Source organism: Alligator sinensis, unplaced genomic scaffold, assembly GCF_000455745.1.
Source record: "Alligator sinensis unplaced genomic scaffold, ASM45574v1 scaffold285_1, whole genome shotgun sequence".
NCBI classification, from domain to species: Eukaryota; Metazoa; Chordata; order Crocodylia; family Alligatoridae; genus Alligator; species Alligator sinensis.
In genome coordinates, this window is record NW_005842235.1 from 473,104 (window position 1) to 486,521 (window position 13,418).

Here is a 13,418-nt window from a genome sequence, read left to right on the forward strand (position 1 = left end):
GTACCTCCTGGGTCTGAGGCAGCACTTGCAGTCCCCCTGTGGCTGACTGCTGAGCTGGGGGGATGCAGGGAGGCCCCCTACACACTCCCCAGTAGACCTGGAAATGGGCTGGAAGTACTTCTGATCCACTTCTGGGTTAGCTACCTAGCACATGGAGGGCTCCCCCCTGCAGTCCTGTGGGACTCCTTGTACCCCAGCATTGCAGCAATCAGGATCCACACCTGCTACCTCAAAGTATGTAGAAAAATGTTTAAAGCTGTGTATGTGCCCAAATCACTGATTCTCTGAATCAGCATTGAATTTTCAGATTCGGCCGAATGAAATCAGGGACAATGATCTGAATCAAGTAATCGAATCACTGTCCCTGATTTGGGCTGAATCCGAATCCAAATTGAATAGGGCTCACTTCACACACCCCTAATATATATATAAGTTTATGATTGGGATTTCTGAAAAATAATTTGTAAAATATATATTTTATGTTAACTGAGTTATAAGGGAGGTTGAACTACCTATAAATATTTTTTCTAAGCAGAACAGAATTCTCTAAAGTTGATTAATTTATGTAGCGATATTGGAATTACTGCATTGTTATTAGTCTTGATTTTGTTAAACCAGTGCATCTGACACTGCTCAGTATAAAATAACTATTACAATTTTCACTTATCACATTTTTCTGCGTATAGATTTGCTGTGAGTCTCTGATCATTTGCCTGTAGTGTTAGACTGGCTTGGCACTGAGGGAGCTAAAATTCATTTCCATTGTAAGATGATACATTCTGAAAAAAAATTATAGTATTGTGTATTTCCTTACTATATGAAGAAAGAGGGGGATATAATTAGAGTATAAATTAAACTTTCTGCTACAAAGTTTTACAAAAGGAATTGCTAACAAGTATTCAGTTCCTAAGCTACTCTTAATGATCTTGGTAATCATTTGTGATATCAAGTATATCTGTAATACCAGCCATAGGATATGAGTATCCTACCTCATGGTCTCTTTATAAAATTGGTTTACTTTCAAAGTGAATTTGAATTTGTTAACTATTTTTGTGATAATAAGAACCTTGCCTGGGAGGTGTTCTGGCATGTTACAAATAGAGAGAGAGATTTTTTTTTAAAGATAAGGAAAAATAATTCACATCAAAATTCATATAGTAGAAAACCTGTGGTGCTGACCACTCCACCTCTCCCAAGATTCATAACATAAACAAATTATGGGAATCTGACACATCTTTGATATTCCACTACAATTTATAATTCATGGATTCATAGATTGTAAGGCCAGAAGGGACCTTGGAACATCATTGGGTCCAGCCCCCGGCATCAAGCAGGAAAGATAACTGAGGGTCAGGTGACCCCAACAAGGTGACTGTCTAGTCTCCTCTTGAAGATTTCAAGGGTAGATGATTGCATCACCTCTGAAGGGAGCTTATTCCACAGTCTGGACACCCTGACTGTGAAGAAGTGTTTCCTAATGTTGAGCCTGAATCGGAATGGAATGCATACAAGTAGAATAAAGGCAAACTGGGACAGGATATAACCTAGCAACCTCAACCATTACAGTAGGGCAATTTTATTTAAATTCTTGTTTCTTAATACTCCTGATTGTAGTTGTGGCTGTTTCATGGAATCTTGTGTCTGAAGGAAAGGAATAAAATCAGGATTGGGTGGTTGGAAAGGAATATTTTCCATCCACACCTTCATAAGTGATTAATAATGATACATATTTGAGAATCAGGGATTTAGAATATGCTAAGCATCACCTTTTGATGTTTTGGTTACTACATAACCATATGATCTGAGTGCACAAATTACTTGATTAATCTGTTCTCTTGTGTCTCGTGTTATGTGATTGTTAGCTATTATTTATAGACAGATATCTGAATGGGCAGTTTTCAAGTACCTCGTTCTTACTTGTTGTAAAATATTAAGGCTGCTTTTGGCCAAGGATGATCGGTGTCGTCTCATTCTTCTGCATGTCATTGATGTTACCAAGATAAAAGATAGTAGCTTTTTTTTTAAAAACTTAGTGATGAAGATCCACCTAATTGAATAGTAGTCCATCAAGCAGTTGATAGTTCTAATACCACGAAAAAGAGACCATCTGGACCTTGAGGCATCTTTAACATAGTTTTTAATAGATGGTTTTACTTGCTATTGTTTCCCCTGAATAATATTCTTTTCACTGGGGAAAAAAGTGAAAATCTCTCAGTAAAGTTGCTCAGGAGAGGTAGGAACTATTGATGACTTTTATGGAAAGAAAAGTCATGAGTGTAAAATCATTTCACAAATGAGATGATGAGTAAAAAATTACAAATTTTCAAAATTTGAAGGAGGTTAATAACTGGCACCCCAGGAATCTGAATTTAAGACCTGTTTTAAATTAATTGTTTTTGTAATTAATAATAAATAACTAGTGATACTGAAAAGGGAAACAGTGACCATTATAAAACATAGGCATGAAATAAACTTAGTAATGAAGACCAAGGCTTGTGAAATATTTCAAAAGAGTCTGACAAAATTAAGTAATCCATCATTCTGATGGTAGATTTAAGGTAGTCTTGACAATACACGTATAGGAAAGAGAAAATGGGAGCACATTTGAATAATGCTTATCAAACACATTATTATACAAATATAACTATTATTATGCAGCTGATTATGATATTTGAGTACTCCACTACTCAGATTCCACTGGAAATTTATCAAGACAGTGGTAATCCCCATGTGGGGATTACCTATTCCTGCAGTAAGCAGGAATAGGCTGGCATCTACATGTGCAGGCATTAAAGCACATTAACATTGTGCGCGGACTGACGGGACTAAATGTTACTGTCTGGCCCACAGTGGGTCCCTTGGCCCTGTCCTGGGTGCACAGCAGGGCTGGGGTGATGCGGCGGCTGGAGTTACTTCCTGGTGGCACTGGCAGTGGCACCTTCTTATGGTTGCTGCCACTGCTGGACCTGCCCCCCCTGCCCGGGCACTCTGGCCCATCTGCCCCACATCCACCACCAGAGGCAGGACCTGGGCAGTCCTGGCATCTGGGATGGGCCTATAGACAAGCATGGAGTGGTGTTTGGGAGCAGCGTGGGTGGGCAAGGCTGGGATCACAGGGTGGAATTGTGGGGCAGTGACAGTGTGGTGTCAGGGCCTGGGGCAGAGCTGTTCCCCTCACATCCTGTGATGGGCATAGGCTTTGTGGGCAGGGGCATGCTGGGATAAGGTTGTGGCTCTGCCTTGTGCTCTGGCCCTGTGCTGTCACCGTCCCATGATCCCAAAGCCTGGCCAGGACACATGTAGGCAGGTCATGTGACCAGGCGGATGGGATGGGGCTGCAGGAAGGCAGAGAGCTGCATCCAGGCCTGGGTTCAGGATCTTGGGGTAGTGATAGTGCAGGGCTGGGGTCCAGGCCTGGGCCTAATCACAATCCACCCTGTGCATACCCCTGCCCACAGAACCCACACCCATTGTAGGGATGTATGGGCAGTGGATCACAGCTGAGTCCTGGTCCAATGCTGTCACTGCCCTGTGATCCCAACCTCACCCACCTGTCCCACTCCTGAACACTGCTCCCTGCCCAGCTTGATTCCAGCTGTCATGCTGCACACAGGGACTACTTAGGGAGTTTTGGTGAGCTGGCAGGAGGTCCTGACTTAGGTCCTGACTTGGCCAGTGACAACTCCTGTGAATAATTCTAGGCTTGCCCCATGGCCAACAGTGGTGTAGGTTAATTATTTGGGTTGTTTGCATTCCAGAGCACTATCCCATCTCACTGTCATCTTTCCTCTGACTTATTCTCCTCTTGGCCACACCTGGCTGCCCTTCCTGACTGCCCAGTAGTTCAGCTTCAAGAGAGAGTTTAGAAAATGTTATAGGCATTATCTAGAATGTGTCCTGGTGCATAGAGCACTTTTCAGGGAAACTGGAGATGTAGCTTCAAACCTCGGCAGTTCTGGGGCTCTTGTTACCTGAGCTTGAAGGAAATAAGCATGTTCTGCCTGCAGAAAAGGCAGTTAAGAGGAAACGTCATAGCAGTCTTCAAATATCTGAAGGGCTGCCATAAAAGATTGTCTCTGCAGTTTCCTCTATGCCTGTGTCAGGTGAGGACAGTGGCAGTGGTGGGGAGCAGGTTTCTCCTTCCAAGACCTCCTTTCCAGCCAGCAGAGGGTGTAGTGGAAGGCTTGGCAGGGAGCAGGTGCAGAAAGAGGAAATCTGCCTACTGCCGCTGCTGGCCACAGCTGAAGACTGGCACTCTGGGTAGCCACTCCCTGCAGTCTGCAGCTGGAGTGGGTCAGCAGGAGCTCTAGGGTCATGCCCCATGCCCAGGTCATATGGGAATAGTGACAGTGATGGGTGGGTCCCCCTTCTTGTGCCCACCCCTCCATCCCAGGGTCTTCAGCTGCAGGGAGCGACTGTGCACATTACCCAGGGACATCAGCAATGGTGGAAGTGGGGATGCAATCACACCACTGTCCTCTGTCTGGATCTGTCCCTTAGAATAACTGTGCCTGGAGTGTTCCGTAAAGAGCAACAGTTGGATTCATGGGAGACCTGCTCAGCTACCCACAGCACTTGGAGATCATGAGAAGAGCTCTGTAGCCTGAAGCTCGCAAAAATTGTAAAGGACCCTGCTCAGCAGCAGGAAAATAGAGCAGGGCTCCACACTTCGCTTGGTTATGAAACAAGCTTAAAGAGCCAGGACAAGTTTATGGAGGGGATAGACTGACTGGAGGAGGAATTCTGGTTCTCCATTTAGGGTGTATGATGCACCCTAAATGTAGTTTCCGGTCCCCAGGTCTCAGTGCAGAGAGGAAAGTATTTGGCTGTCCTATACTTCTAGGCTTTGATAGTTGCCACATAGTGCCAAGAAGAATTTTTTTTCTTCTGTTGTTGCTATAATTGTTAGGGTTTTCTTTTCACCTTCCCCCAATCACAAGGTGTTAACCGCAAAAGAAAAGAAGAGGTTCCCAACTAGGTCTTATTTGGATGTGTCTACATGACGCAGGTATCAAATTTATGTCTGATTAGTTACTGCTTAGTAAAGCATGTTTAATGCCTTACTGCACAGTAACATTTAGTCCCGTCAGTCCGCACACAATGTTAATGTGCTTTAATGCCTGCACATGTAGATGCCAGCCTATTCCTGCTTACTGCACAGTAAATTTAAGCTGGCATAAATGCACGTGTAGATACATCCATTTCTCTGCTCAGAATCAGACCATTGCCACATTTGAGATCAGGAAGAAATTTTACCCCATGTAGTGATTTTTGCCTTTCTCTAATGTTTGATTGTTTCAATGTTTGAACAGCTTCACAAATATAAAAAGACTGACTTGATTTTTTTACTTTCAAAGTTGACTTATGCATACATTTGAAAAAGTTAGTCTTCTGAAAATAAACAGCCCTCCTTTAAAGCTGATTATCCAAAAAAGAAATAAAGAGTACAAGAAACAATATTAAAATGAATGTTTAATTAAAATTATTGCATTTTCAAAATGTTCTTGCTATTCAAGAACAATTACTTGTTACTAGTACAGAACTGGCAAGATAGATCTGAATGTTACCTTGCAAAACATTAATGCCTACTAAAATTAATTAGCTACTATTTTAAATACTTTCTTGAAGTTTTAGTGCAAATGTAAATGAACAATTAATACAAGGTTTTCTCCTCTAAGAGAGAGAGAAACAATGTAGTAAATTAAAAGTGTAAGCATATTCTGCTTTGCTTTTCTGGCCCTTCTACAAGAACAGAGCAGAAAATCATTTCTCTTAATGTAATTTAATAATTGAATTTCTCTGAATCTTTCATTAATTAGCATAGAACAGTGGTCAAGAAGGATGATGCATAATGGCCATTATTGCTCTTTTAAATATATTCTGGTATTTATTTGACCTTGAACTTGCTGAACACAACCAAGATGTACATAAGTTAATGGATTCAGATAGCAATTTTTTGTGCATTTTTTTAAACTAAGAAATACTTCTACAATCAGATGAATATGTTCACACAGTATCTGGAGCTAACATTGAGATAGTAAGCTTATGGAAGCATTGTTGTTGCTTCATTGTTGACCCACAGACAGGGTCAGGTGTAATCTAAGGACTAAGATTTAAATATTCTAATCTTTGGGCACTTTTATACATGCTCGGGGGCCAGGGGGAAGGGTGGTGCTTTAATTAGAGTGGCTCTGGGAGCTGCTCTAATTAAAGCACCACAACAGCTAGTGTATCAGCATCTCTGCACTTTGAAATGGCAGTGAGGGTGTTTGAACTAAAGCTTGTTCAACAATCTTTAGTTCAAGTGCCCCCACTGACATTTTGAAGCTCTGGGACACTGATACACAAGACTCAGGAGGCTTCTGGAGCATGGTAATTGCCACTTGAGTAGTCACGTCTACTCTGACATGGTGTAATTATAGTACATCTGAGCAGCCTCCACACTCATGTACAGGCACCCTGGGTGCAAACAAATATCATCCTTGTACTGCTATGACATTTTTTATGGCGGAACAAGTTACAAGGAAACAGACATCCTCACTCATTGTCATGCTCCAAGTGCCCCAAAATATTGCCACAACCAAAAATAGTCAGTTTGTGATATCTTAAATTAAAAGACATCTGTTTACTTATTGTGCACCATGGAAATTCCCCTGAAGGGGTGTGCTTGTAGATACATGCCCCAGGAATTGTCCTGCAGGCAATTCCCATGGTGCACATATCAGGCTGCTGTGCCCTGAGTCAGGGCGTGGCACCTGGGGCCATTGTCCTACAGCATTGGGCTCTTGATGTTCTGAGAATGATACCCAACCTGGTGCGACTAGGACTCAAGCACTATCTTTAGACACCAATGAAATAGATCAGTTGTACAGGGACACATCCCAGAACAGCTGATCCCACTTCAAAGATGATGGCATGCTCTCTTGAACCATATTCTAATAAGAAAGGGCCAAAACTATCAAGAAAATGTCATACCTCCTCATCTTCCTTATTGTAATGTTATATTAACTTATATGTTTACATGTATTTATATTAGCGCTCAATACATGATTGAAGATAAGAGACTATCAGTGGAATACCAATGGGGGGAGGGGAGGGCATACCCCTGGGTGCCAGCCTGGAGTGGGGCTGGCCGGGCCCTCCAAGGGGTAATTGGTCCCCTGGCGGCACTTCCAGTGTTTCTGGGCTCATTGATCAGCTGCTGGGGGACCCCCTTCTCCCCCGCTCAGCCATCAGCCATAGATGGGGGCAGGGTTTAAACGCAGGCATTGGCTCTCGGGTGCTGGAGACTCATGGTACACATGTGCATATAACATTTATAGACTCAAATGTTGTTCAGTTTAAGAAATGGGCATGTCACTAAAGATAATTCATAAGAACTATCATGTCCAAGTTTTGAAAAAAAACTTAAAACCATTAATTTGTGATTTTGATTGCTGAATTGTTGGTGCTTCAACTGCTATTTTGCCGTTCTTATGTCCTAGATACTTCTTAATGGCTTATCAGCATCTCAAAAATTCAATTGATGGCTTTGACATTGCATATTTACCCCAAAAGGCTGAATGTGATTACATTTGAAAAATACAAGTCCAAATGGTAAAACATTTTCTGTAAGATAGATATATCCTAAGCCCTATTGCGCCTTTACACACCTACGTGGTTCTTACATAGTCATGTAACTGCAAATTTAACACTTATAACAAATTAGGCTTCTATCTCCACCTGAGGCAGAATATTATTGCTCAGATATATACATACCTGCTAGAAGTAAAATGAAGGAGGGGAATGACAGTAATCTTTCTACTTTTTAACTGGCCTAGTTTTTAGGGCACAAACCCAGGCAATGGTAGATCTAGATTCTAGGGGCACCATGGATGGTTCCAGGTTCTTGTAAAGACAGGTGCAGGAACATTGACCAGTGCTGCAGGTATGTCTGTACCTCTTTTCCCAAATCTCCCACCTCCAATGAGGTAGGCAGACTATGCCATGGGAGCAGCAGCCAGGGACTTTTTAAGGTCCCTGAATCAGGTAAGAATCCCCCTTCCTCTCTCGGCACACTGTCTCTTCCTCTCTATGCTTAGTGATATGTTCCTTCTCTCCCCTCCCCCCTCCCTTCCCCTTCCCTCCCCTCCCCACTCTGCCCACTGCTACTGCTGTCCCTGTCTGAAGCAGGGACAATGGGAGCTCAAGAGCCACTTGTGCCCTACTCCAGCTAGGCTGTATGGGGAGCTGGGCTCAACCAGGGGCAGCACCAGCACCAGGCATGCTTCTCCTCCCTAAGCCTGCTCCTGGACTGTTGGAGAACACCTGGTAAAAATGTTCCCAGATGCCACTCCCACAGCATGGTTCAAAAGGGAGTTGTAACTGTACCACCACACCCCCTCTGGATTCAACCATGCCAGACCCCTTCAGTCAGAGAGGTTTTTAATCTGTATCTCCCACTGCCAAGAAAAGTACTCTAACCTCTGGGTCGTGTAATAAGCATCACACATCTTCTCTAGAGCTGGCCCACAGTGAAAGTTATGTGGGGCCAAGAGGGGAAAGCAAATTCAAGTATTCATGTGCAGCCTTTAGTCAGATTCAAGTAATGGTAGATCAGTAAGGTGACTGCTATCCTTAAAGGGAGTTGTTCTTGCACTCCAGCCCTTTCTGTAACAGCATTTCTGCAGCCAACATTTTACATTCATTGGATAATATGAATAAACAGCAATGGGATAGTTTCTGGTCTACTGAGACCAGTGGCAATGCATAGGGAGTGCATGGGGGTGCACATGCACCCCCTGAGAGCACTGATACGCTCCCTGACAGCAGCATTCCTCACTTTGGCAATGTGCGGGGGGGTGGGGGGGCAGGTTAGAGCACCAGTGCCCCCCCCCAAGAGCACTGGCCGGGGAGTGGGGGTCCAGGAGAACTGATCCCCGTGGTCCCTCCACAGCCGATTGCGCCAACTGGGGGAGGGGGGAGGGTTCCCCCACCACTGATCATGCTGGTCCAGAAGTGCCAGCAGCATGCCCGGAAGTGCCAATGGTGCGCCACTGGCACTTCCACGTCTGCACTATCAGCCATGGGGGGACCCCTCTCCAGTCACTGACTGGCCGCTGGGGGCTAAGTACCCCCCTGACTCAGGAGGCACTAGTTGCCCATGACTGAGACAGAGGCCAGGGACAGAACTGGAGGATCTCTCCCTTCCAGAGCAGCATGCATTTATTAAACCACCCTTTCTTTAGCTTCTTTCTTTCCTCCAGGCTTTACACATTATCCCTTCCCTGTTGGCCATCTCCAAGAGGAGTTCTGGGAACTTCTGGTTAATGTTTGGCCCATGCTCAGTTGGTTGGAGGATTTTATTAACAAGAGAAAATGCAAGTTCAGATCTCCTCTAGTTGAAGGAAGACTAGAGTTTGGGTCTTAATTTCTTGGGCAAGTACTACTGAGCTAAAAAGTGCCACTTTTCTCCTCCATTTTAATTTCAGAAGATAACTGTGCATAAATGCCCCAAATTGCAGTTATGTGGCTAAGTGAGTGCCATTTAGGGTGTGCAAAACTGAAATAGGATACAGCCCATAATAACTAACATCCATAATATGTCTTTTCTCTTTGCTGAGTAATGTGCTTTTGGGTTTTCATTTCCCCACAGATTATACACTACCATTTATTATTCCTAGAGAGGAACAAAAATCTATCTATTTTACCCAGAAGTATTTTGAACTTGGTTGGAGTTCTTCGAGATTGTCCTAGTTAGTATGTTCATGCTGCTAAATAAATACATGATAACAATGCCTATTGATCATAAATGTGCATTTGAAACATGTTCATTCACAATTCCCATTGTGGCATTCTGTCTGTGTGATGATTGTTTATTGTCTGTTCTTTGTTGTCTGTTATAATTTTTCATCATATAGGCAAAATGCAGGATGGGAATATGGAGAACAGCCAGAATAAAGGTAACTTTCTTTCATTTTAAGCAGGTTGTGAGTTTTTATTTTTAGCCTATAATTAGATTCTGTTCAGTAAGTAAAGTAGTAATTTGTCAGTATATGGGAAAATATCATATTTGTTCAAACATTCACTGTAATGAAAAAATATTTTTAAAAATTGGACAGTGAACCATGTCAAAAAAATAATGGAAGTGCAAGAAAAATAACTTGTGAGTACAGAATTTTAACACATCTGAATTTGAGCAGATTAGAAGATCAAGATCATTTAATCTCTCTGAATCGAACCAGAACCCTCCGAATCATTTCAGAGAGATTCAGAAAGATTCAGAGATTCACACAGACACAGCTTTAAATGTTTTTTTCTACATACCACTAGGTAGCAGGTGCATGGAGTGCGCCACAGAAGCGTGGGGGGTTCCCCAGAGTGCTCAGCAGCAAACCTGCAAGTGAACCAGAAGCACTTCTTGTCCACTTCTGGGTCTGCTGGGGAGCGCACTTCCCGCCCCCCTCCCCCCGTATCTCCCTGGCTCAGCAGCTGGTTCCTCCTGGGTCTGGGGGGGAGGTACCCGGGATCCCCCCACTGCTGATCACTGAGCCAGCTGGGGGCGTGGGGTGGGGGTGGGGGGCCCTGCACACTCCCCAGCATATCCAGAAGTGGACCGGAAGTACTTCCAGTCCACATCTGGGTTCGCTGCCAAGCATGTGGAGGGCCCCGCCCCACACTCCTGTGGGATGCTCCATTTGCATCACAGCATTCACAAACTGCACTGGTACCTCAGGGTATGTAGAAAAAACATTTAAAGTTGTGTCTATGTCTGAATCACTGATTCTCCGAATCAGTGTCGGATCTTCAGATTCAGATTCAGCCGAATAGAATGAGGGACAGTGATCCAAATCAACAAATCAAATCACTGTCCTTGATACGGGCTGAATTCAAAACAAATAGGGCCCACTTCACACACCCCTAATATAAAGCTTTAATATTACAAAAATTGTTTTGCATTCAGTGGTTTCTTCTTGCACATCCAGATTTATGCTATCTGTTGCTAATATACTCCCAATCCTATTTGCCCCTCAAATTTTATAATCCTTGGTTGTCTATTGATAGCGTATAAAGCTACTTTTTTTTCCAGGAAGAAGGTAAATAATGCTACATGTAGCAGTTACAATGCAAAACAATACACATTGACTTGTGTCATAAAGTAACTGCAGAAATACATACCCATTGTTGATTAATTTAAAATTTAAGGGTGTGTGTAGACAAAACAAGAGGCATGTATGCATGACACTTTAAAGTGGGCTAAATGCTTTTGCACTGCTTTAATGATGTTGGTGTTTGCACAAGTCGGTGGTGTATTGCGAATTAATTCTAGCTGCTGTAGCACATTCAGCGGCGTAATGCACCTTAAATGACTTTGGGAGGCAGCAAACTAAAACACCTCTGAGGAGTTTTAGTTTGCTGCCCTACATCCGCAGAGTGAAGCACCAGGCTCTGTGTGGCTCAGGGACTGTGCAGGAAGCCTATGAAGGCAGACTGGCAGCAGCCCGGGAAGGCAGGCTACACTGAAGGAAAAAAACCAGAAAGCAGTGAGCTTGATCTTTTTTTTTTTCTTGGAACCTGCCTGCCTGCATGAGCTGCACAGGGACCCAGTCCTTTGCTCCACAGCTGTGGTGCCCCCTGGGACCACCCGAGCAGGGTACCTGTGGGCAGGTGCCCCTGGGGTGGAAGCGCCACTGCCATAGAGGGAAGCACCAGCCTCCCCCACCCCTCAGCCCTGGGACCTCTCTGCCTTCTGGCATCTCACCCTCCCCTCCTCACCACCGGAGAGGAAGGTAAGACATGTGTGTACATGACACAGGGGTTTACTTCACCCTAAATTGAAGTGGTGTTTTTAAAAACCCACTGCTTCAATTTAGGGCCCCCGTTTTGTCTACACATGCCCTAAGAGTTTTAGGAGTTTCTAATAGACTGCATATTCTCAAAAGCCATTAATGTAAACATGCTGCTTCCTCTCTAGTGAAGTTTTAATTGCTTTTTCATTATGCCAGAGAAATCAGCTACCAGGTTTGCTTTAGAATCTGCCAAATAAACAAATTAGTAATATATACCTTTTTGTTTCCCCAAAGATTATTTAGATGCATTCCTACAAGGTGTGAGATAGACTCAAAACTGATTAGATAAACTCTAAATCTTCTATGGTGATGACTATTAAATAAAAGGGCCACTTATACTTGTAGAAAACTTGGTTTCAGGTCAAATCAGGGTATTTCATTAAAAAAAAAGTTAGCAAATGTCAAATTTGAACAGAAAAGATTACTGTCTCATCCCATTCCATTTTATGTAATTTTATCTTTCTAAAACACATACACAGACACTGAAATGTGGTTGCCCTTAAAAAATTAACATTTTAGCTTTAGATGCCCAAATAAAGTTTACTTAGTATGTGACTTTTCATTCATCCAGGAAGAGCACACACCAACTGCTGCAGCTTCCTTAGCCTGACGAAGGGTTTTTGAACCCGAAAGCTTGCTTAATAACTATTCTCCAACCATTTGGGTTGGTCTAATAAAAGATATCAAATTCACCCAAGGAACCTTGTCTGCCTTAGTATGTGAGGTATTCTCGAAAATTTCTTATATAGCTTGGGACTTTAAAGGATGAAAACAGGCATTTTTCATCTATGCCTGATAGCTTAGTTATTGGGCAATAAGTATAAAGGTAGTGCAATTAACCTTTGGGGACAATTTAAGGAATACTGTAATCTTGAGATACTGTTATCTGTAAAGCAGATGGCAGGACTTTGTAGGTGGTCTACACACAGACACACACACGCGCGCGTGCACACGCACACACACACACCTGGTAGAGCTGCACATAACCATGCAGGATTGGTTTCTGCTGAATATATTCATAGGTAATCATACATGTAGAATTGGTTCCTACATTAGGGCTTTCACCTACCCAATTCAATAAAAATGATATAAAATAAAAGTTCTGGAGTAACAGTTTTCTTCTATATTGTTAGCCAAGCAGCAGGATGGAGCTGCTGCCATGGAGATGCAACCACTGAAGAGTGCAGAAGGGGGAGATGGAGATGACAAAGACAAGAAGAAAGCTAACATGCATAAGAAAGAGAAATCTGTCCTTCAGGGAAAGCTGACCAAACTGGCAGTCCAGATAGGAAAAGCAGGTATGAATGGGTAGCTGGCTAGATAACATATTATAAAGAGTACCACATAGAACAAATTCAGAGGAAATTATTGCAAAGAGATTGTGTTTAATTGAAAGATTATTTAGAAATAAATGGCCATTGTACTATAGGGGCATATCTACTTGTGTCATTAGGGGCAGCAATACATTGTGGAACTTATTGCTTTGCACTGTATTGCTTCCCCAGAAGCTTCTGGGTGGGCAGTTTACACATGCACGTGGAAGTGCAGAACACTGAGACTGGTTGCAGCAGCTCTGACTGGCAGGGGACC

At 43.1% G+C, this 13,418-nt stretch overlaps 1 protein-coding gene across 1 annotated transcript in view; it reads left to right on the plus strand.

The window, feature by feature from the left end:
- Positions 1-13,418, plus strand: part of LOC102371752 (plasma membrane calcium-transporting ATPase 2) — a 664,574-nt gene that overhangs the window by 418,828 nt on the left and 232,328 nt on the right. Inside the window, exons 9-10 of the mRNA XM_014521639.2 lie at positions 9,900-9,941; positions 12,962-13,126. Of these exons, the coding sequence (XP_014377125.1) occupies positions 9,900-9,941; positions 12,962-13,126 (207 nt within the window). The remainder of the gene's footprint in view (positions 1-9,899; positions 9,942-12,961; positions 13,127-13,418) is intronic.